General features: G+C 35.3%; 1 protein-coding gene across 1 annotated transcript in view; it reads right to left on the bottom strand.

Moving 5' to 3' along the window:
- Positions 1-26,833, bottom strand: part of LOC145291074 (ATP-dependent translocase ABCB1-like) — a 290,243-nt gene that overhangs the window by 174,495 nt on the left and 88,915 nt on the right. Inside the window, exon 24 of the mRNA XM_080136587.1 lies at positions 7,505-7,601. Within this exon, the coding sequence (XP_079992713.1) occupies positions 7,505-7,601 (97 nt within the window). The remainder of the gene's footprint in view (positions 1-7,504; positions 7,602-26,833) is intronic.

The following is a 26,833-nucleotide window of genomic DNA, read 5'->3' as shown; positions in this document are numbered from 1 at the left end:
CAGACACACAGACAGCCAGACACTTTCACTTTTATAAATATATATATATACTGGACTTTCAGCCCGGCGTTGCCCAGGTGTTTGGATGTGTATGTTGAGCAAAAAAAAAAAAAAAAAAAGTGATAGTAGGAAGGCAGGCTCGAACCCGTACCGTGAAGGAGGAAAAGAACAAGGGGGAAAAAAATCTGACATCTTTGCGGTTACGACCACCGCTAAACCTGAAGTGACTCATGTTTAAATTAAGGCTAGACAATCGAAAGGAGAGGATGACTTTCAAAAATATCGGCGAAAAAAACCGACCTCCCCTGTTGAAAAGTGCCCAGTTTAAAGTGGAGAAATTAATGTTTTTAGCCAATTTTTCGATATTTGTCGTATGAAAGGTCGAACTTCCAAACGATTCAGACCTTGGTAAAATCCGTCGCCTTTGTCGAAAGTTTTAGGCACACATGCAAACATACATACATACATACGTTTATATATTAATAACTGAAAATTTTCGACCCAAACCGATGAAAAAGCTTGCCATATATCTGAATACCCTTTATGTAAAATTTCAAATGTTTAGACCAGAAATTGTCTGAGTAATTTGATAGAGACCGCAGAGGTCAACTTTTTTTTAACTTTGACCCTATTAGACTCCTTAGCATTTATTTTTTGGGGCTCAAATTACGTTATTAAGTTAGAAACAAGTCCAAGAAACCTATATCTAAAATTTCAAGTGTCTAGACCCAAAATTGTCGGAGGAGTTTGGTAGAGTTCTCAAAGGTCAAATCGTTGAACTTTAACCCCTTAACAGCCAAATTTCTGGCCGAAAACCGATCACATCGATTTTCCTAAATCTCAGTACCCTGTATATCAAATTTCGAGTCTGTAGACTAAAAATTGACAGAGTTATTGCGTAGGGAAATGTACACAGACAGACAGACACGTTCACTTATATATATATATATATATATATATATATATATATATATATATATATATATATATATATATATATATATGAGAGAGTGAGAGAGAGATAGATAGATGGATTTATGTGTAGAACTGCTTTCCTACTCGAAATTCAAAAATAAATTTTTTACTCACGTAATCTAATATATAAATGTCAATATGCCTGTGTGTGTGTGTGTGTGTGTGTCTCTCTCTCTCTCTCTCTCTCTCTCTCTCTCTCTCTGTTTTTAAATTGTGACTCCTACTAGACTCATGGTCGTTTGACGGCGTGCAGTAGCTCCAAAGACTGCATATAGGGTCCAGAATTTTATCAGGGATGTTTAATTGATTATAACAATCGCGAAGGGATTCATAAAAGGGGTTCAAACTTGAAAGAAATGACAACGAGCATAGCGACAATGGAGTCGTTTGCGCATGCGCACGATCTGTAACAGAGGTTTATTCATTTATTAAATTTACCAGATTATTAACGCGGTTTTTTTTTTTTTTTGGTGCAACGCGTAGCGTCATCGATTGCTAACACCAATATTGCGGGTTCGATCTCCACCCATTCGTTTCTTTTTTTTTTTTTTTTTTGTTACATTCCGATATTCTGGACTTTTAAATGTTACGTAATAATTATAAAAGAACACTTTTATATAAAAAAATATGGAAAAATGTTTTTGCTGTACATAACGAAAATGTCATATTCCAAATATATAGGATATATTATATATCGGCTTATTTGTTACATTCCAATAATCACGTAAATAGATCCAGTAATGAAATTTTGTATTGAATTCATTCCTAAACTATTTAACCGATTATCATGAATTTTATTTATATGTATATGCTCATATATTTCTATGCATTGGATTGACTCCTAAACTAATTAGCCGATCATTATGAATTTTAATTATATGTATATGTCTGGATATTTGTATGTATTTGATTCGCTCCTAAATTAATTAACCGATCATTATTAAATTTAATGATGTGTATATGATTATATATTTCTGTGCATTGGATACACTCCTAAACTAATTGACCGATCATTATTAATCTTATTTATGTATATATGTCTATATATTTGTATGTATTGGATTGACTCCTAAACTAATGAAAAGATCGTTATTAATTTTAAGGATGTGTATATGATTATGAATTTCTATTATTGGATTCCCTCCAAAACTAATTAACCGATCATTATGAATTTTAAGGATGTGTATATGTTTATATATATGTGTGTATTGGATTCACTCCTAAACTAATTAACCGATCATTATTAATTTTAATCATTAATCATTAAATCATTTCTCTCGAGTGGCTTCCGGGCCTTGACTACCTTTTTAAAAAAAAAATAATAATGCGTATATGATTATATCTTTTGGGGTCTTGGATCAACTCAAAAACTAATTAACTGATCATTATGCATTATATGTAATGTATATGTTTGTATATGTTTAAAGATGTCATATTCCAAAAATCACATACAATATTCACTTACTTTGTTAATGTATTTATGTGTACAAGGAATTCTATCTAGTAATATGGAATTTGGCAGTATAGTACTCATATGAAAAACTTTTGTAAAATCATTGAGTAGTTTTATCTTTATATTAGAAATGAGATACTTGCACAGTATCCTACCCAAGAAATAAGGTACTTGTGCAGTATAGATAGTACTCATGAAAAAACAAAGAATATCTTACCTGTGACGTACATAAGTTATTAAAACTGTAAATCCCGTTAAATATTCGAGTAGTATAACTTACATCTAAAAAATAATGTGCTTCTTCACTATAGCACCCAGATAAAAAAAACAAATTCTTACCCCCTGATGTACAAAACATTTAGCACAACAGAAAATTTCATAAAAGTATTGAGTTCTTTCATTTATAAATTAGAAAAAGGTACTTGTACAGTATCTTACACAAGAAATAAGGTACTTGTACAGTATAGTACCCATGTGAAAAACAAAGGAAATCTTACTTGCGACGTACATAAAAGTAATCAAAAGCGAAAATCATGTAATAGAGTTATATGACATTTATATAAGAAATAAGGTGTTTCGTTACTATAGCACTCTGATGTAAAAACAAACTTTCACTTGTGACACATGGAAAAGTTAGTACAAGAGAAAATTATGTAAAATTATCGAGTAGTTTCATCTATATCTTAGAAATGACGTACTTGTACATTACCCTACTCAAGAAATAAGGTACTTGTGCAGTATAGTACTCATGTGAAAAAACAAAGAAAATCCTACCTGTGACGTGCATAAACGTTATTAAAACCAAACATCATGTAATATATTCAGGTAGTATGACTTTCAAATAATAAATAAAGGTTCTTCTTCATTATAACACTCTGATGTAAAAACAAAAACTCTTACCTGTGACATACAGAAAAGTTTGCACAACAGAAAATTATGTAAATAATTTTAAATATGTGTTGTACATTACCCGCCCTAGGCAAGGAATTTTTTTTCCTTATTTGTGCTGTAAATTTCCTGTTCTAAAGAACGCACAATTATCTCATACATATAATACCCGTCCTAGGATAGGTAAAATATTCTTTTGTTCAAGATGGCAAATGATACATAGACATAAAAAATTCCTCTATCCTAAGAATAACAGGTATGTTCAAAATTTTTCTTATACAGTCTTGTTAGTCATAGATAAACATTGCAAGGTTTTAAAATTAATACTCGTGCTAATACGTGCCTTCAACAATCAAGCTTCGTTTTGAAAATGAAAGATAAGAAAAAGTGAACGAAATACGTGGATCGGAAATAAGGTGTAAAGATCCCAATATTTTTTTAAATCTTTTTTCTTTCTTATTACGTCCCTTGATTGTTTTTGTTTCCTTTTCTCAGCCTCGATTTCGATCTTTTTCACCTTTGAGAACAAAAATCCCTAAGATTTTTCAACGGTGTGTGTGTGTGTGTGTGTGTGTGTGTGTGTGTGTGTGTGTGTGTGTGTGTGTGTGTGTGTGTGTTTTTTTTAATGCTACTATGTTTTGTCTTTTTTTTATTTATTTATTTATTTATTTATTTATTTTGCTTTTCTTGCCGAAAATATTTTGTAATCTAAAGAAAGAAAGAAGGAAAGAAATAAAGGAAGAAAGAAAAAAATAGTAATTGCCAGCACTTTCACGACATTCACGTTATTCGCACGACCTTTTCACTTCGACGTGCTCTCTTCGCTGCCAAATATTCGACCCGTTCCTATCCACAATTCGCTTTTCTTATCGCATCCATTCCTCTTATGCAAATTATATCTTAAAAGCACAGTTTTAATCAAAATGTTAGCTCATGTGTATGTGTTATGAATTGTTCCCAAGTCTTAATTTCTAATTCATTAGACACTCCCCAATGCTAACCTTTTGAATAAAACATTAAAAAATACCGTTGAAAGATCTTATGGATATTCATAGTGGCACTATGTCACAAAAAAAGAAATGTTACTGTTTCTGAAGAACACATTAATCGTTAAGTTATATAAATAAATATCTTTTTACAAACATAACCGTGTTGTTTTGGTTTCAAAACCTTACAGACTTAAACGTACACAACGCTTACAAGGCCGTCGAAAAAAAAATGGTTGCGTCATTTTACTGCTCCATAAGGTATCTAACTCCCGACGCAATCCTCTACATACCACTATTAGAGCCAGATATGTCTTAAAATATGGTAATGTTGCCGTATCTTGGCGGGAACTACTCGAGGCACCTATCCTGCCTTGCTAAAGTTCAAAACCGGCTTCGAAACCTAGTAAGTGATACCCTTTTTTCTTCCCTGCAATCTCTTTCCCACAGACCAAGTCTGTCGTTATTTTCATGGCAAATACTAAATTTTCTGTACGCCAGGGGTAAGAATTTGTTTTTTTTTTTATGTGGATGCTATAGTGAAGAAACACCTTATGTAAGTCATATTACTCGAATATTAAACCTGATTTTCGGTTTTAATAACCTCCATGCATATCACAGGTAATATTTTCTTTGTTTTTTTTTTCATATGAAGTACTATACTACACAAGTACCTTATTTGATAGAATGTCTTGTACACATAATACATTAAAAAGTAAGTGATCATTGTATGTGATTTTTGGAATATGACATTCATACAGATATACAAACATATATAATACATTAAATTTATAATGACCAGTTAATTAGTATAGGAGTGAATCCAATACATACAAATATATAATCATATACGTATACTATTCATTCATAATTAATTAGTTTAGGAGTGAATCCAATACATACAAATATATAAACATATACACATAATTAAAATTCATAATGATCGGTAAATTAGTTTGAGTGAATTCAATACATTAACATATATAAACATATAATTAAAATTCATACTGATCGGTTAATTAGTTTAGGAATGGATCCAAACATACAAATATATAATCATATAAACATATTTAAAATTCATAATGATCCGCCAATTAGTTTATGAGTGAATCCAAGACATAAAAATATATAAACATATACACATAATTAATATTCATAATGATCAGTTAATTAGTTTAGGAGTAAATCCAATACAAATGCCACTACTTGATTTATTTACGTAATTTTTGGAATGTAACAAATAAGCTGATATATCATATATATTTTGAATATGACATTTTCCTTACGTAAATCAAAAACATTCTTCTGTATTTAAAAAAAAAGTGTTCTTGTGTATTTATTACATAACATTTAAAAATCAAGAATATCGGAATGTGTAAAAAAAATAAAAAGGAAATTATGGAGATCAAAACCACAACACTTATGCTAGTAATCGGTCACGATATCCATTGCACAAAGCGTTGTGAAATATATAAATAAATAAATAAATGTACGCATGTGCAGAATGACGCCATTGTGCTACGCTGATCAAAGTGTCATTGCTTTCAAGTTTAAACCCTTTTTGGAAGTCCTTAGCAATTATTTCAATCGCTTAAATACCTCTAATAAAATTCTGCACCAAGAATGCAATCTTTTGAGCTATTGCATGCCGTCCAATGGTCATCCGTCTAGGAGGAGATACAATTTGAAAAACGGAGACAGACACACACACACAGACATAGTGAGATTTATATATTAGATTGGCAAGTGTGCGAATTTTTCTTGTACAGTAAAGGGAGTCTAGCTTTATGCCCCCATTTCACTACAGACTTGAGGTGATTTTTAAGGATTTAACCATTGACTTAAATATTTGTGGTGCAAATATACCCATCTCAGACACAATTCTATTAGAGATGTTATTTATGCCTTCTATTCTAATAGTTTTTTCCCTCAAACTGCTAGACTTTAGAATTCCCTCCCAGTCTCCAGCTTCCTCGATCGTACTGACATACAGAAATGTAATGTGAACAGACATCTCGCTGCCCAACCCCCTACATAGTGTCCCTGTAGATAATAATGTCCCAAATAGTAATCTTTTATGTCCATTTGATAATATGTCATGTTTGGGGGTGAACAAGAGTGAAAAAGAAGTAATGGTTGAAGGACTGACTCCTGGGATACACCTGCAATGTCGTGTTGTTTAGATGTAGGAGAACATGAATCCTTCTTTTGGCTAAAAAAGATTTGATTATATTGAGAACAGCATCATGCTGGTCCTTTTCAAAAAACTTTGGTTATGTCAAGAATGCGTGGAGATATGAAATAGTGAATTTAGCGATACGTGTCGGAAAGCACGCCAGACATACCTGAGAATGTGGTGACATCTAGGCGTTAGGTGGTGTTTCGGATTGTTGTTGTTGTTGTTGTTGTTGTTGAGCATCACTCCTGCATGATTATTTTATTGCCATTCGGTTCCCTAATATCTTTCTAGATAGAATTCTTTCTAGAAGGATATCAGGTATTTATGGGAAGAACCATGTAAATGTTGCCAACGTCCTTAAGTGAGAGTCCGGAAAACGAAGTGGCACATCATGGTTGTCAGCCTGCATCGTTAACCATTGAGCCACCATCGTTGTTGAAGAAAAGGAAGAAGATAATTTAGTATGAATCAGATGACTATTGCTGGCATTCGTTTCTTCGATATCTTTCTATTTAGAATTATTTCTAGAAAGACATCGCGTAATTAGAAGAGGAAGCACATGAAGGTTGTGAACATCTCTAAGTAAAAGGTTTTCTGTGGAACAAGCCGAATTTGAACCTGGTACACCCAGGTTGACAGTCCGTGTCATTAACGACTAAGCCACCGACGTCTTCCTTGGGATGGAGAGGCCAGGAATTTGATTTTAATAAATAATCAACTAATAGTAAATAAAAATTAGATAATACTGTATTGTAAGTCACGTAGAAGCGAGAAACACACATAAACACAATTTTATAAATATAAAGACGTAAAAAGAAGGTTTATATAATTAACCAAGTCATGTGTGATCAATTGTAATCATTTTTTAACACAAATGTTTCATAAGAAACAACTTCTTGGCTTGAATATAAAAAAGGAAAGAAATCACTCCGGCGACATTTTTTTTTTAAGAAGAAAAAAAAAAAAAAAAGAACGGGTGTATTATATGGGAAACCTGTAATGACAGCCGAGCGTCTGACTTACCTTCATTTTTTGAATGTAAATCTTTATCGTCTGTCCCATCATAGGCCTTATTGATTGCAGCCATATTTGACTGATGTGGCTCAACCACAACTCCAGCTTAAAATAAGCAAAGTGAAACGAGAGTGCTCATGCTATGGCACGCTTGATGGATTCGAGTGGAACAAATTCTGATTCGAGTGGAACGAATTCAGAACGAGGCTATTTTAGTTAAGGCCACGGTTAAACTCAAGGCCGTTACATACTAATCAAAAACTCCTGGACCGGAAAGAGCACCGATTATCTATACAATATTGTTAATCACCAACTTTAATAATATATATTTTTATTTTCACAATAAGCTCGTCACTTATTAAGGTAAAGAAGCTACTTGAGGATAAGCGTTACTGAAACAAAAAGTGAGGGACACTATGTGAGTACTAAAATTGATTAATGTTATGAACTGTGTTTGATCACTTATGGCGTGAGTTATAAGAACTTGTTGACATTGGATTTGGAGATGAACAAGTTGTAATCAGCAGAGAAGCCATCCCGTGGTAATGTTTTCCCCAGGTAAGAAGCCCTTGTCTATAGAACTTTCGGTATTTTTTTTTTTTTTTTTACTTTAGGTCCACCTCCACAATTTTCTTTAAAATGACGACTTTTACTGAAATTTTGCAAAAAAAAAAAAAGTAGTTATCAAAATATAAAAAACAAAAAAAAAAGCTGTCTTATGCACTGTATTTTTTAGCGGCCATGTTATTTACGCGCGTTCGTGCGCTATAAAAAAATCTACTTCTCTACGACCGACACTGCCACCTAGCAGAAACAAAATGCACTTTTTTCAGACTGTCTCTCTCCCTGCCTCACTCTACCTTCCCTGTCACCAGCGGGGAAAAAATCCAATTTTATACATTCCGTCCACTTAAACAATTTTCTTTTAAATAACGGCTTTTACAGGTTTTTGACTATGCTGAATAAGAAAATCTCAGTTTAAGATATAAAGACTGCTCCCTATCTTATTTTCATGATATGTTTTAGTAAATAAATAAAATAAATAAATGAATAAAAGAAGAGATCATTCAAACTCAACTCTCACCTTTAAAATTACGACTTTTATTGATTTTCGGGTATGCTGAAAACCAATATCACATTTAAATTTTCCATGGACTCCAGATATTAAGACATCTTGGTCAAATAGCATAATATTTTTGAATGAAATATAAGTGAAGAAAAGAAAAAGAAATTCTTATGATAAAAAAATTGTGAAAAAGTGTCAGTGATATTTTGAATGAAGCGATGTAAATATTCAGTTGAAAAAATTGTTTGGTGTGTGTGAATTTGTTTTACGCGGGGTTGTTTACAGCGCATACGTAATAAATATTCTTGTGCGCATGTGCATTAGAAATTCTAGATTACAAGTCTTTATATCTCGAAAACTACTTGTTTCTGTAAAATTTAAATGATATTTTCGTCTTCAGCATAGTCGAAACCCATTTAAAGTCACAATTTTAAAGAAATTTGTAGATTGTTGATCACAGATTATAGCGCGTATGGCAGGTTCATTTTTTGATCCACTTGTGTGATCACAAAACGGTGATTGAAATTTGAGACATTTTCAACCGTTTCACTGTTGACTGGCGATCTTTCTATTCGGAAGCTTGCGACAACTTGTTACAAAACTTGTTACAAAACTAAGACCCAATAGGTAACCAAGGTATTGAGGTCAAAATCGATGAAACTTTAATTGTTCGACGAAAATAAAACTTTTTGAAGGCATCGAGAGGATTTCCAAACGGAATTTTGTGATCGCTCTGAGAGGCCCCGAGAAATGGAGAAACAATCATCTACATGCGACATTTTCAGCATGCTCGAAAACCAATAAAAGTCGTAATTTTAAAGGTGAGTGTTGAGTTTGAATGATCTGTTTTTTATTTTATTTAACACAATTTTTTTTTAAATGACGTCTTTTATAGGTTTTCAAATATGCTGGATACGAAAATCACATTGAAATTCTGCAGAGACAAGTAGTTATCGAGATATAAAGACAAAAAATGGCCAATTCTTTGAAGGAGGGGGGGTAGTGTCAGTCTCAGAAAAGTGAATTTTTGGCGAACCTGTACGAGAGTGCCCACCCCCTAAAAATGCGCTTTTTTTTTCACTTTTTTTTAAAAAGATTTTTCCGCCGATTATAAAAGATTATAGACTTAAGTATATTAACAGAAAAAAATTTGAAAAAAATAAATTTAATGACTTTTAGGAAGTTCTAATTACGTGATACGTTAGTAACGAAATTGACCGTAAGTCAGGTAGCAATGAAGTAGAACACTATAACATGAAAGTGAACCCCTCTCTTAAAAGTCATTAATTTTTTTTCTTTCAAAATTTTTTCAGTTAATATGATACTTAAGTCTACAATCTATGATAGTCGTCAAAAAAAGTTTAGTACTAATGCACTTATTGAGACGCGCTATTTTTTTAAATAGTATTTTCAAGTTTAATTAAAGTTTTATATGTTTTTATTAAACTGTAAGGTTAAAGTACAGAATATGTACAAAACACCCTCCAATGTTAAGAATGGCTTTCTAAATAATATTATTATTTCAGCATGGACAATAAGTGCGCTAGTAACAAAAGGTTTAAAAAAATTGTAAACCACGCATTTTTAGGAGGTTTGTACTCTCGTACAAGTCTGCTGGATTTTTTCCCTCTAGGTGGCGGTGTTGGAGGAGTAGTCTCAGAAAAGTGCATTTTATTTCCGCTAGGTGGCAGTGTCGGGCGTAGAGAAGTAGATTCGTTTATGGCACGCACACGCGTGTAATAAACATTGCCGCCAAATAATACAGTGCATTAGACAATTTTTTTTTTATATCTCTGCAAAATGTCAGTGAGATTTTCGCATTCAGCATAGTCGAAAACCTTAAAAAGTCGTCATTTTAAAGAAAATTGTGGAGATGGACTTAAAGTAAAAAAAATTACCGAAATTTCATATGATGCTGGCATATTGGTTACACTGTTTATTTGCATGGCTAATGCATACTACTGTTTTCTACTGTTTTACAAAATAACAAATCGTCAAATATAATATACAACGTATCTGTTTATATTTATTTCTAGTGGAAATGATCCATGCAGGATTGTGATTGATTGGTTAAATCATAAGTACCGATTGGTACTCACCTGGAGAGACAACGAAAAGTATGCAAGCCTCATGCATTTTAATACACCAACGTTTAGTACGGCGACTTTTCAGATTATTACTGAAACTGTAGCAAAACCGCTCAGCTACTCCAAATGATATAGATCCCTTTTGCATGACCATATCAAGTTCTTATTTTGATGTAATTTTTTTAATCATTTTGTTCTAGTTGGGAATGGGACATCCCACTGGATGCCAGACATTCACCTGCTATCTCATACATTCCAACCAAGAGATCTTTTTAAGATTCTAACTCCCGCCTCTAAATGCAATTGTTTGTATCTCACTTGCACTTGGCTCACGGGGTATATTTGTCAGGTAGTTTTTGAAATTCTTTTTCATGAGCTCAGTTGCTCCTACTGGAATTATAGAAATTTTCTTAAGATTCCATTTTTTTTTCATGTTATACATAAAATCTTGGTATTTTGGTATTTTTCCTTCTCGGCTCTGTTTAATCCAGCATCATTTGTAAGGTTACTGTTATTCCTTTTCTTTCATTTTACTTCATTCGAAGTTCTCAGAACTCAACAGAGGCTAACACTTTACCTGTATATATGAAATACATACACGAGACACACAGATATTCAAATAATCGATTAAAGTTCTGCTTTACCTCTCAAACACCGATTTAGTAAAGAAATTGAGAATATTATTCGCTCTCCCCAATTGACCATTAAAATATGTAGAGTAGCCATTCAAGTTTTCTCTTGTTTCTTTTTACTTTAGTTCAAATTCTCAGAAATCAAACCTCCCCTTCCATCAGTGGGGGGGGGGGCTAACACTCGAACCCTATATGAAATACATAGATATTCGAATATTCCATTAAAGTTCTCCTTTACATATCAAGCACTCAGTTAATAAAAAAAGTTGGGAATATAATTTTCCACTCTTCAATTTACCATTTAATTAATTTATAGTAAACTTTTCTTGTGATATCTTTGTCTCACTGGATTCCAAGTATGATGGAGTATCTAGCTTCGTGCTGTTACTTGAGGTAACATCACTTAAAGAACCATTCCTCATAATAGCTAGTATGAGTTAGCCACACCGAGGAGATTTTATTTGGGCTGCAAATACTATGTGATTTTGAGTATTTAGTCAGGGTTTACCCTTGTACAGAGAGATCTTAGACACTTGAGAATAATGTCTAGTAGGCATTCAAGTTCTCTAGTTTACATGGGGGTTTGGAAGTGACTTGGGAAGTATAGATCTCTCTCTTTCTCTCCGTACCATAATTGACAGAATAATACGGTAAACTACACTCTCAAGCCTTGGTAAGGCAATTAGTTGAAGAGAAATAGCATCAGATGTTCTCTCCGTTTTAGCTAGGTCGAGTCATGAAAAGTGATTGGTAATTGTGCAACTCTTGCTTCACTGTAAACTCATTACAGCATAGGCATCATTCAAATGGTATTCATTGTCTATTAGGACAGCAGCCTAGTCATATATTCATCTTTTTACACGTGTGATAATATCTACGATGCCCTGTCCTTGTCAGGTGTCAAATAGTGATCACAGCACAACTTTGGTAGATAACATCTGCCAACCTTGGCGCCATCAGCAGCTTTTACTACCGGACAAATTATATAAAAAAGAAAACATTTGTTCATCCTTGCAGATTCATATTTTCATTGAAACACGTTGATAACATCACATGAATATCGTATGTTAATTTCACATAAACACAATGAATAGTAAGATCTCACGACATAAGGCGCCTCGGTCACTCTTATATGAAGAGCAGAGATCTGTGTGCATCTCCAGTTTAAGGTTGATTACATTTGGTATGCGATCATAGTTGGATCAATAAAGATACCATCGTCTTATGATAAAAATACCAGTTTTTGGTCAGCTACTAAAGCAGTTTAGGGTTAAACTGTTCTGTCAGTAAGCTTTGTAATTCCTTTCGTTCTCTATTTGTCTCTTGAGGAGGTTAATTTTGGGAGGTTAGCCTGTCTGGAGCCTAGTAGATTGAATGTTGGTGGTAGTGTCCCTTTCAGGCTTGGTGTATTTTGAAGCGATTCTGCTCTTTTCTCTTTTTATCATTATGATTAGCTCATTTCATCAAGTGGCTTCATGCCTTGTCTAGAGTGTCTTTTATTAAAAACACAGATATCGTTAAGTAGTTATATTTGCAATTAAATAATTGTACCATAGTTTAATGGGATCGATATTAAACTATGTTGTGCACACACATTCTTTGGCTTGAATAACAGAAACAACCTTACACTATTTCTTCTCTAACAATCCTTATTTCCTCAGTCACTATATTCCATTTTTCCTATAGTCCTTATTTTGAAAAGATACTTTTTGAAACTGTTAACCAGACCAGTTCAACTAATTTCCACGATTTGTAATTTCTTTTGTACTCAGGCTTCTCAGCTTGCCTCTGTAACTGGCCATCTAGTACCTAATTTGATATATGACTTTGTTTTTTAGATTACCCCATTAGCTGAACCTTGTAATTCCAATCTTAAATCCTCCCATCAGCGAAGACAGACTTTCAGCATTGAAATATATATATATATATATATATATATATATATATATATATATATATATATGCAAAGTTGTAGGTGATATGATACTTGCCGAAGATAGTCATTATTTGTAATAGCGTCTGCATTCATCTGATAGGTCTGTTACATGATAAGGGCTGTCCCCTTTTCATGTAAGTATAAAAATAGAGAGATTTAGTTAAAATGAAAATGAAATAGCATAGACGAAATTCGAAGCTCGTAATTTAGGTTTAGAAGTAGATTACGTGAGAGAATTAGAAAATGGAATGTAAAACAAACGATTGTTTTAGCTTAGAGATAAAATAGTTTCAAGAAAAGAATGTGCGTTGTCAATTTTGTTATGAAAAATTCAATTGAAAGAATACAGCTACAAGATAATTTAATAAACATGTTTTTAACATATTGGAAATATAGGTTACTGAGAATATAGGTTAAAATTTCTTTTGTAAACAAAGGAAAAAGTTTTGGACACTCATGTCCAGAACACGTGAAAGAAGGCACATGTTTTAACATGTGTATGACCTCATGGAAAAATGGGAAGTTCTAGATATAGTTAGAAACTTAGGAGAAACTGGGAGAAAGACGGAGGGGGAGTTTGAGAACGACAGACGATAGTCTGCAGTTTGTCTTTCGAACGTCTAGAAGCGAGACGGTCACTTGAAACTTAATATGTGAAGCTTTGAATTCTTGATGATGAAAACCACGGCCGGTCGTGAGAAGAAATAAACCCATCATGTGTTTATATAAACGTCGTCTTTGTGTTGATTCTACCGAAAGGTAAAGTGAAAATTGTTATTATATGTCTATATATCTGTGTTATAAAATGTCATGACATACACATCTCATATCTACACTAAGACTGTCTGAACACTATCTCCTCACTCAAAGACCTTCCATTACAAATCTAAATATGAACATTTTAATATATATGAATCTTCATAACAGAAACAACGACATTCTTTATAAAACGAACAATCTCTCTTACAACATCCCTCTTAATAAAAGACTCTCTCTAAGCATCACTTTTAACAAAGAACAATAATAACAAAATACGAACAATCTCTCTTACAACAACAATCTTACAACAACATCTCTCTTAATCTCTCTCTAAGACTCTTTTGCTAAGACTGCACTTTAATAAGACTCTCTAAGACTCTAAGACTCTCACTATTAATAACAACAAGAACAATAATAATAATGAAACCCCCTATATGTAACAAACACGATTTAGTGCCGTTCTCTCTCTAAGACTCTTAACATCCCTCTCTAAGACACCTATAAATATAACAGGTCTTGTTTGAGATGAACAAGAAAAAAGTCACCAGATTCTATTGAAAAAGATATCTTCTCTACATTTAATATCAACTTTATTTAATGGTTTCATCAACGCAAAATAAGAACAAAACACACACACACACAATAATATAAGAACGGTTAGTTAGTGCCAGCATTCATTTCTACGCGAGTCTGTTTTAGCCAACCAAACCATATACCAATCAATACGCGCATGACTAAAACAATCGTCATCATAGAAAAAAGAAAGATTTTTCTACAATTCATATGAACTTTATTTAACTGTTTCGTCAACATAGAATAGAAACCAAAAGGAGTTAGTAACGCAAGAATATAAAACGGGTTGGTTCGTTTAGCATGTATTACTATAGGAATATAAGTGAGTTCCAGGTTTCAGTCTGTTTTTCGTCTCGCGTCTTGTCACTTATGAGAGGTGAGCAAGGAAAAGTAACGTCTGGTTATGTTGACATCTTTATAGGAACTACTTTCTTTATATCAAAGGCGCTATGGTTAAGCAAAAATGTCAAGAGACGCATATGTGCACTGTATTCCAAATGCTCAAAAAGTTTCTACACAATATTGGGCATAATAGTGCATGCACGACGCCATGCAATAAATTACATGTTAGTACAACAGAAGATAGCTTTCCATCATGCAACTGCTATAAACCTACTTTAGAATAACTGGTAAGGGCTTCAATCCACCTATGCAAGTACTTATAAACACACTGTTACAGAGCAATCTCAGATACTTTCAAAAGCTTGATAAAAGAAAAAGATGGGGTAGCAAGCCTTTAGTATCCTGGACAGTTTTTGTCGGATCAGTTAGGTTTTAAGGAATCTGGAAATAAGCAAAGATGAAAGTGACACATTCGAGTTTGCACCAGTTTTTTTCCCTTGTTGCCCTGCACACACTACGAACAAATGAATAATAAACCTGAGATATGTTTTCATTACAAGGTCGATTTTTAGTATAGGGGAATATTTATTTTAAGAAAAATAAGAGGGGGTAAATGTCTATTTTTTGGGTGTTTTTTTTTTTTACTTTTCAATGAACAAACTAAATATTGCCTTATTTGTCAAAACATAAGATTCTATTTTTTGTGTCGTGTACGCTTTCAGTGTCAAAAAAGCTTGTTTTCAATTGAAATGAATTTAGGACGCTGAAAACGTACATAAAAATAAAATAAAATCTGTTTTGACAAATAATGATTTTGTTTGTTTATTAAAAAGTTTTGTTAATAAAAGAAAATGCGCAAAATAAATAAATAAAATAAGAAAAAAAAACTCCTCCATATTTTCTAAAAAAGAATATTTCCCTGTATTAGAAATCAACCTTGTGACGAAAAACAAAACCGTTTGCATAATTCAACCAGAAGAAACCAGTGTAAATCCAAATTGATCCTTTTCATCCTTGCTTACTTCCAATATTCTTAAAACCTAATCCGTTTTGTCGATATAAGTTCAACCAAGCTTACTACTTTCTGTACTGTAACATTCATGGGTTAATATTAGAATGAGGACGACACAGAGCTAAGTGAAACAGAAACTTTGAGCGGCCATCTTAGTCTACCATAAAACACCGGAAACTATTAAAATGGTCGATTATTATGACGAAATTATAATAGTCGATCATTATGATTGGTAAAAGTATAATTGTTAGATAGAAATATGTTTAAGATGTGAAAAATTATGTTAAGTTGAAATATTTACATTTAATAGTTGTCAGGAAGGTTAGCTTGATGTTAATTTGACAGATGGAATTTAAGCTCACCATAATATAAGCAAATGTACGTAACAAAACAAAACAAGCAAAGATTGTTAGACTATGTGTAGTAATGACGTAATAAAAATATAGATTGTTAGATGTAGATTTGTAGTTACGTGGGAGATGAGTTTTGATATGCAACATGTTAGAGACGGGTGGGGTTTTTATGAGGGGACGCTCATGGAAGTCAGAATGGGGCGACTCAGAAAAGTGTAATCTTATCCAAAGCGTGCTAACTCTGGAAAAGAATCCAGCAAGAAATAAACGATTATATCAAATTTTAATTTCCGTTTGAGCGTTTTCACTTTCGGAGAGAAGCACCTTTAATTTTTATAACATATGGAAGGAAGATTTGAGGTATGTTTTTGCTGGTGTTCCAACCGACAACGATTTCTATAAGCTGTAGTTTATGCATACACACATAAACACACAATAGAGAATACACTAGACGAATCACATATGAAAACGTTAACAATCATAAGTTAAGAGTGTCAGCATAGAAACACGCACCTGGCTATAAATACACATCTCCATCTCATACACAACCCCCGACAACACAACATATTCTTTTTGGTGCCGTCATATAAATCCCCTCGCAGCGTAACTTATTCGTTCTGTGTCCCGTCCTCGTTTGTGTATTAAATCTTATACGTGGACTGCATTGTATGTTACACACACACACACAGAGAGAGAGAGAGAGAGAGAGAGAGAGAGAGAGAGAGAGAGAGAGAGAGAGAGAGAGAGAGAGAGAGAGAGAGCAAGAAATATACACACTTGATTATATACAGCATATGACATAAACATCGAATATACACTGTTACATCCTCCTACTAAGTAACACATCAGGGAGGACGTTTGTTCCTTTTGTTTTCTTCTTATAAAAAGGGGTAGGGACAGGGTTTTGAATGGCAACATGGAGAAGGGTGGATTATTCATTCGTTATAGTGTGCAGGTTTTCAAATAACGCGTCCTGAACGTGCAGTCAGCTGTTGGTTGTCATTCTTTTCATAACTTTCTTCAGCTGACTCATTTTCCTGTACAATCCTTTTTCTTTATGATATGGGTTTGTCAGGCTGTATTTGGGACTGAGGATGAGTATCAGCTGTGCGTGTAATTTAATGGTGTCCTTGGAAGGAGTGTTTTGACCTTGGCGTTTTTCGCAGGAATCACGTTTTTCGGCGGTGTAATCGTTTCTTGCTTCTACTTCATATAAGCTTCCAGTCATTCATTTTCAAACTGTTGCCTCCCTCCATTCTCTGTTGTAGGGATTAGATGGCTGGACTCGAACATTGTCACCAACGTTGAGGATTTTCAGCTCTTTCCCCGGCTCATTGTGTCGAAGTCTTCTCTCCTGTTTTCTCTATGCTTCATCAGTTGAATGTGGGTAGAGGGGCTTACGTTTTAATTCGACAGCTGATTTAACCTTGTCCTCATACCAAAATGTCTGTGTGCTGGGCCGGTGTTTACTTCTTTGGTTGGCGCGTTGCATAGATTCAACAACCCTTATGATGGATCTTCTCCCGGCGCTTTGAATTTGCAGAAGAGGCGTTTGGTGATTTTTACTACTCTTTCGTCAGAACCATTTGCTTGACTGTTGCCTGGTTATATTGCTTCGTGTTTGAACAGGCATTTCCTTGCAATTTTTCTGAACGTGTATGATAAGAATTGAGAACAATTGTCGGAAGTCAATAACTTTGGAATTCCATGGCGTGCAAAATGTGCTTTCATGCATTCAATCATAGCTTCTGATGTGAGTGTATCTAATTTGTCAATTTCAAAGAAATTGCTATGTCTGTCCACTGTGATCAGATAGCTGTTCCCTCCCCATGATAGGTTAGCTGCTACTTGTTGCCAAGGTCTTTTCGGGACTGGTATTATGATTTTTGCTGGCTGGCAGTTTGCATGGGTCGCACAAATACCACAGGTTTAAATGTATTGTCTAATGTCTTTAGACATTTCTGGCCAAAATATGAGGTCCCTCGCTCTTTACATACATGTATTTATGCCTAGGTGGTCGGCATATGCCTTTTGTTTCATCTTTGTCCGCATAGCATACGGTATGCCTATTCTCTGTCCTCACAGTATTAGTCCATCTTGTACAATGAATTCATCTCTGTAATTGAACAATTTAATGGAATTGGGCAAGCTTTTCCTATCTGCCCACTCTTTAGCGATAACTTCTGCAAGTGTTCTCATGTTGGATTGTTCAACTCTCTTTTGACGAATCTTTGCCTGTGGTCTTATATTGATTGCAATGTCAGATTATTTACTGGCGTTACTTCTTACAACTCTGGCTTGTTTATTGGTGCTCGTGACAGCGTATCTGCCAATTGGATATCTTTCCCTGGCTTATATTGGAGTATGTAACTGTATTGCTGGGCCTGTAGCAGGAGGTTCTGTAACTGTTTTGGTGCCTTTGATAGGGGAGTTTTGCTGACCGAGACGAGGGACTTGTGGTCAGTCAAAACTACCACTACTTTACTGTGGGTATAGTGGTGAAATTTTTCTAGGCCATATACAACTGCCTGCATGTCCTTAATTTGTGCATATCTTTGTTTAGCATCTGATAGGGATCTACTTGCAACTGCAACTAGTTTGTCAACCTGTGTTAGCGCTGCTTCTAACTCATACTCGAAATGCACCATTCTCAAGAGTCAGTTCCTTGTGGGGATCATTGTACGTAAGGATGAGTGAATTTGTGATTGCTTCTTTAACAGTGGTGAAAGCTGCTTGTTGGGAATCTGATCATGACCACGGAATATTTTTATTGCTTAGGTTTTGGAGTTGTTTTGTTATTGTTGCAAGATTGGAATAAATTTCCCTATATAGTTTGTCATTCCTAGGAACCTGCGAACAACTCAAATGTTTCCTGGTGCTGGCATATCAATGATATCCTTTATTTTTTCTGGGTCAACTACAATGCCATCTTAGGTGATGCGATGCCTATGAAAATGATTGTGTGTTTGGTCCAGTCTTTAGTTTTTCTGTGTTGAATTTTACTCCTATTGTTTGGTATTTTCTGGAGTAGTTTGTGGAGCCGTCTGTCATATTCTTCTTGGTCTTTCTCATGAATGACCAGATCATCTACAATAATGACAACTTCCTTTCTTTGGAAGATCTCTGCTGAGGGGTTCAGGCCAAATGGTAACCGACGCCAACAGTATCGGCCAAAGCATCTGAAAGTGATCAGGTTGCTGGAGGCCTCATCGAGCTCAACATGCCAATATTCTAATGATAGTTCTATTTTTGTGAATATTTTTGCATCTCATGTCACGAAGAATATCCTCGAAAATTGGTATTGTGTAGTGCTCTTGCATGAATGCTTTATTAAGCTCATGGGGATTCAGACATATCTTCATTGTCCAATTTTTCTTGTGACGAAGTTCGCTAACCCACGAAGTGGGTTTTTTTCTACTGGTTTATTTACTCCTAATTTGGTCAGTCGAGAACTCCTTTTTTCAGTTTAGAACGTATGGCTATAGGAATTCTCCGATTGGGTATTACAACTGGTATTGCATATAGTTTGAGCTGGAGAATGGCAAAACCTAGCAGTTTGCCTAGTTGATCATCAAACACCTCCTATGCAGTAGAAATTCTTCTGTTTTATTTACACAAGGCCAATTTGTATGCTAGCCAGCAGGCCAAGTAATGGTTGACGGTCATCTTTATCTTTGAATATTGCATAAATTCCACCGAGTAGGTTTGTTATGTTTTTTTCTTCGGCATACAGAGATTCATTAGAGATTTAATCCACATCGATAATATCCCTTTATGAGGTTTCATCCTCTTGACAACTTTTCAAGGAGAGCATTAATAGATACCCCTGTGTCAATCTGGAAAGCAACTTATTTTTTATCCAGAAGCATAATACATTTGGTCTCTTGTCTGTTTTGGTTTTGGAGATTATCACATTCATCTAGTGGAACTATTCTTCGTCCTTCTCTGATGATATGTCTAATTGATGTACTCGTGGTGGTGGAGTTGCAACACGCTTCTTGTTTTCATTCGTTCGTGTAGTGTCTGTTTTTGAACAGAGTTAAGTGAAACGAACTTTATTGAGCGGCAATCTTATATCAATAAGCTTCGTCTTTTGTAGGAGAGTTATTTAAGAAGATGAGGGAATTGGGGAGGGCAGAGGTGGGGGTTTGGTTACACGCAACACCTATGTTGATCAAGATTGTGTAAAGCCAACGGTACTGTTGGGATCATTATCACTCTCAATGTTGAAGTGGCTCTTTCTGACAGTAAGTCGAACTAATATTTATCTCGCAACCCCCTGTTTTTTAACACAGCACTCGTTTCCGTCCATGTGAATAGATTGTTGAATTGTTGCAATACGTCATCGGTGGTGGCGTTGGGTAAGACAAACATAGTAACTTCATTTATTAAATTGAAAAGAAGTATGTATTCTTTTATCGTCACATTTTACGACCTGTTTATATTCTTTTATAGTCACACCTGTTTGCTGTAACTCGTTGTACGAGTTCCATGGCTGTAGTTTTATATTTTATATCGGCGTTTTTTGTATGCATTATTATTTATGGTCACAAGTCAAACGAATGCATCTTTCCGGCGATATATATAAAAATAGAGTTCTACGTGCATTAACAGTTAGCGATGACTCAATAACACGAGAACAAAATTTTTATACTTCCTCAGAAAAAACAAAAAACAAAAAAACAAAAAACAAATAATACCAACAAAACTAAAAAAACTTACTGACGAGGGATTTTAAATCCGAAATTAATTGTATTTAAAAACAAACAAACAAACAAAAAACACCTTTTCATCACAGCATATTTTAATATCAGATGTGCTGACGGTTATATCTCACAGGATTAGTGAATCTCTTGACAAAGGCTTCCTTTCTAGGGCAATTTTTATTTTTAGATTCAAATATTAATAACTACATTTTATTTCAGTATTTAATTTATGTATTTCTGTTGTATTAAATGCTAGCTTTTTTTTTTCTCGTCCATAAATGTTTATCTACCAAGTTGATCTTAAATATTGTATAATCAATCCATTATATTATCATTTTCAGTCCCCCACCCCTAATTTCTGGCTCCCATCTTATCTCGCAATTACTTATAACGTCACCAACTAACTTCGGAAGAACCCCCCCCCCATCTACTTTTCTTTTATATCATAAGTTTCTTAAAACGTGACTAGTTAAAGTTCAGAATAAAATCACGCTTTCTCTTAACGGTTAATTTTAAAAAAAAAAAAAAATCTTCTGAACGCTATTAAAAGTTAAATTCTTCACTAGTTTGCAGTTTGGAGACGGAAGCGTTGTTGAGATAAGTGATTTTCTCTACTAATTCGCACTTTTTATTTTTAGATTCAAATATTAATAACTACATTTTATTTCAGTATTTAATTTATGTATTTCTGTTGTATTAAATGCTAGCTTTTTTTGCTTTTTTTTTTTTTTTCTCGTCCATAAATGTTTATCTACCAAGTTGATCTTAAATATTGTATAATCAATCCATTATATTATCATTTTCAGTCCCCAACCCCTAATTTCTGGCTCCCATCTTATCTCGCAATTACTTATAACGTCACCAACTAACTTCGGAAGAACCCCCCCCCCATCTACTTTTCTTTTATATCATAAGTTTCTTAAAACGTGACTAGTTAAAGTTCAGAATAAAATCACGCTTTCTCTTAACGGTTAATTTAAAAAAAAAAAATCTTCTGAACGCTATTAAAAGTTAAATTCTTCACTAGTTTGCAGTTTGGAGACGGAAGCGTTGTTGTGATAAGTGATTTTCTCTACTAATTCGCACTTTTTATTTTTAGATTCAAATATTAATAACTACATTTTATTTCAGTATTTAATTTATGTATTTCTGTTGTATTAAATGCTAGCTTTTTTTTCTCGTCCATAAATGTTTATTTATCTACCGAGTTGATTGCAAAATAGATTACGAATTGTACTCATTTTTAGTTCGTGAGAGGGGAATCTATCACCATACTTTCCCTTAAAAACGTCTGTTGGACTTTTATTAAGTACAATACTTAATGATTTTTTTTTTAATGGAGAGTAGAAAACGCATTGTGGATGCGTTATCGGCAGCTCCTGTTACTCTCGCTTCTTCTTATTTGTCCCTCAGTCCTCATTTTTTAATGAGTGATTTTTCTGACAAAGGGAGAAGAAAAAGCTGTTTTCTAGGTTGGCAGTATTTTGCGCGAACAGTTGGCAGAGTTGGTCGAAATCTTTTGTTTCTATGTCTATCCTTGTAGTCATGTCACTAGTAAGGGTGCTGGAGGTAAACGTTTTGTCTGGGCTGACGTTATCCGCCTGATAGTCAGGGACCCGAACCTTGGATTAACCACTAAGGAGGCTGTCCTATCAGCAGGTGCAAAGTACTGGGGCTGCTGTATTGCCATTTGGTGAATGGAATCTGGACCATGCAGTAGCTTCTGGTGGGGCCTCTCGATGCCATACTAGTGGGTAATTGTTACGGCTTTACCTTATCATGTGCTACAAAAAAAAAAAAAAAAAAATTCTTCGTTTCTTTTTCTCTTAGTTTCCCCTCTCTGTCCTGCTCTAAGTAAATCTGACGACCTAGTCCACAAATTCCAAAATTTCATCATGACAAGTTTCAAGAAAAAATACACGATTAAACCCGGTTCTCCAACTTCCAACGTTGACCCCTACTACCATGTCTCCTTCTCCAACATCAGGGGTCTTCGTTCTAACCTTCCAGAGGTTGAAACCCAATTACAGGAGACTAAACCAGACCTTTTATTTTTAAGTGAAACTGGCATTAGACAGGCTATTTCCCTAGATGAGTTTGCAATTACAGGATACTCTAACTTAACTTCTAAATCAGACCCCCAAGATCGCCATGGGCATGGAATATGTGCCTATATTAAAGATAGCTTTCCATGTGAGAGGGACATCTCCAGGGAATATCCTAACTTACCCTATATGTGCTTCCGGGTTGCTTTAGCTCACACTACTGCATTTATATTTACTCTCTATCGCCCCCAAAACAGCGGAGTTACTATCTTTCAAAGCATATCTGAGAAAATTGACCAAGTCCTTTCTACTTATCCTTCAGCTAACATTCACGTATGTGGAGACTTCAATGTTCACAACGTCGAATGGTTGACCCACTCAAACAAGACCGATGATGAGGGGCGGTTCTGTCATGATTTCTCCATTGCCTATGACCTCACTCAGATTGTTCAGGAACCTACCCGTGTGCCCGATAATGACGGCCAGTATGCGAGCCTACTAGACCTTTTTCTCACAACTTGCCCTGAACTATGTTCAGTTTCTGTTCTGTCGCCTCTTGGATCTTCCGACCACTCTGTTGTATCAATTAAGATAAAAATGAAATGTAATAAGTCCCCAGACGTACCTCTTCATCGTACAGTATATCGATACACTAAGGCTGACTGGGATAGCTTCCGTACATTTATATCTGATCTACCTCTGCATTCCATGTTTAAAAAGATGTGTCCTCTATAGTATTAGACCTGACGGAATGGTTAATTGTAGGTATTGACCGATTCATACCCTCGAAAAAGTTTCAGCAAAAACCTAACAGCCAGCCATGGTTCTCTCCAGAATGTGCTGCTGCCATTGCGCACAGAAATCACTTTTTCCACTGCTTCAAACGTAATAGATGTATGGAAACTAAAGCCGTTTTCAGGACTGCCAGCAACCATTGTAAGAAAGTAATAAGGAACGCAAGAGAGTTGTATGCTCAATCCATTAAGTCCAAAGTAGCTGAGCAGCGGCTTGGTTCCCACCAGTTTTGGCAAATAGCAAACAGAATCCTGAACAGAAGCGTGTGCTCCATCTCAACTATTATCAATGAACCTGAGGTAATCTCGTCAGCATCAGACAAAGCCAAACTCTTTGTCAAGAACTTTGCAGCTAATTCTACCCTTTGTGACCAAGACCGCCAACCCCCAATATTTCCTCCTGTATCAGAAAACACGCTATGTGATATTCGTATATCTGTACGTGATGTTGCGAAGCTAATCAAAAACCTTGATTCGAGTAAAGCAACTGGCCCTGACGGTATTCCAATTATAGTACTCAAAAAACTTCAACCTGAACTAGCGCCCATACTTACAAAACTGTTTAAACGTTGTCTTAAGGAGAATAGTTTCCCATCTCCCTGGAAAATCTCATCAGTATGCCCTGTATTTAAGAATTCAGGTGATCGCTCATCCCCCTCTCAGTACAGGCCAATAAGTCTCCTGTGCGTCATGAGTAAGTTGCTAGAATCTGTGTTAAATACAGAAGTAATCAACCATCTCAACAAAAATAACCTTCTTAGTGACACTCAATATGGTTTCCGTTCTGCTAGATCTACAGCAGATGTCCTTACAGTTATATCGCATAGGATTAGCAAATCTCTCGACGGTGGCAATCTTTCTAGGGCAATTGCTCTTGACATATCTAAAGCCTTTGATAGGGTATGGCATAAAGGTTTACTTCATAAGATCGCTAGCTATGGTATAGCTGGAAAAGTCTTCTCAATTATTAAATCATTTCTTTCTGATAGGTTCATAAGAGTAGTAGTTGAGGGGCAAAAATCAGAAGCTCACAGTATTAATGCCGGTGTCCCTCAGGGATCCATCCTGGGCCCAACTCTTTTCCTGATCTACATTAATGATCTTCCAAATCATATCCTTACATCATTTGTAGACATTTATGCTGACGACACTACCATTTATGGTACCACATCTAAGACAGTAAACGACCAAGTTCTCTCCAATTCTCTCTCCTCTGATCTTCAGCACGTAGTACAATGGGGAAAGGAGTGGCTGGTTACTTTTAATGCATCTAAAACCAAGCTTCTCTCTTTACATCATCAACATTCTAATCCACATTTGTCATCAATTGAAATGAATGGCTCTCGTCTTCAGGAGGCCTCAAGTTTTGACAAGCTTCTGGGCTTGACCATTACTCCTGATCTTAAATGGAACACGTACATCAAATCTGTTGCCAAGGCCGCTGGAAAAATGGTGGGATCTTTCTATCGATCCGGTAGATATCTCACTGCTGATGCTATTCTCTATCTATATAAGAGCCAGGTACGTCCAAGGATGGAATACTGTTGCCACATCTGGGCAGGAGCTGCTAGAAAGGACTTGTCCTGCCTTGATAGAGTTCAAAATAGACTTCGTAGCCTCGTAGGAGATGTCCTTTTCTCCTCCCTGCAACCTCTATCTCACAGAAGAGATGTTGCGAGTTTGTCTCTGATGTATCGTTATTTTCATGGAAAGTGTTCAACTGAGCTTCAATCTATGGTCCCCCCTCGCCAAACTTTCACAAGAAACACTCGTCTAGCTGTAAACACTATCAATAATTTCCCCAACTCTTTATCTGTACCTAAACCTAAACGTAGATTCCATGAACAAAGCTTCTTTCTTAGAACTGCACGCCTGTGGAATTGTCTTACGTTTTCCTGCTTTCCGGCTGACTACAATATGGTTGTGTTCAAGTCTAAAGTTAATAAGTTCTTGATGAGCCGTTCCATATAAGTTATCAAATTTACCAAATTTTCATTACTAATTATGACTATATTGACCAATTTCTACTGTACACTCTTTAACCCTTATCCTTGAGTGGCCTCTGGGCCTTGATAATGTGGTGATGCCTATGTAAAAAAAAAAAAAAAAAAAAAAAAAAATTGCTCTTGACATATCAAAGGCCTTCGACAAGGTATGGCATAAGGGTCTACTTCACAAGATTTCCAGCTACGGTATAACTGGAAATGTTTTCTCAATCATAAAATCATTTCTCTCCGATAGGCTCATAAGAGTAGTGGTAGATGGACAAAAATCGGAGGCCTGCAATATAAATGCTGGAGTCCCTCAGGGGTCAATCCTAAGCCAAACTCTCTTTCTGATCTACATTAATGACCTCCCTGAACACATACTTAAATCATTCGTTGACATCTATGCTGATGACACAACCATCTACGGCAACACATCAAAGGCTGTAAATGACAAAGTTCTCTGATTCTCTCTCCTCTGATCTTGAGTGCGTGGTTCAGTGGGGGAAGATGTGGCTGGTTACCTTTAATGCATCCAAAACCAAACTCCTATCCTTACATCATCAACGCTCTGATCCCCATCTGGAATCAATTAGGATGGAAGGCCCTCGTCTGGGTGAGGCCCCGTGTTTTGACAAGCTTCTGTGTTTAACCTTTACTCCTGATCTGAAATGGAACATGTACATAAAGTCTGTTGCCAAGGTCGCTGGAAAAATGGTGGGATCCTTCTACCGCTCCAGAAGATATCTCACTACTGATGCAATTCTCTATCTATATAAAAGCCAAGTACGTCCAAGGATGGAACACTGTTGCCATATCTGGGCAGGAGCTACTACAAACAGCCTAGCCTGCCTTGACAGAGTACAAAATAGATTTCGTGGCTTAGTGGGGGATGCCCTTTTCTCTACCCTGTTACCTCTCTCCCACAGAAGAGACGTTGCGAGCCTATCCTTGTTTTATCGTTATTTCCATGGCAGGTGCTCGTCTGAACTCCAATCTCTGGTCCCCCCTCGCCAATCTTTCACGAAAACATCCCGTCTAGCCGAAT

This window comes from Euprymna scolopes, chromosome 12 (genome assembly GCF_053919585.1).
Source record: "Euprymna scolopes isolate OS-2025 chromosome 12, ASM5391958v1, whole genome shotgun sequence".
NCBI lineage: Eukaryota > Metazoa > Mollusca > Cephalopoda > Sepiida > Sepiolidae > Euprymna > Euprymna scolopes.
The sequence above is the reverse complement of the archived record's forward strand: the minus strand, read 5'-3'. Positions and strand labels throughout refer to the sequence as shown.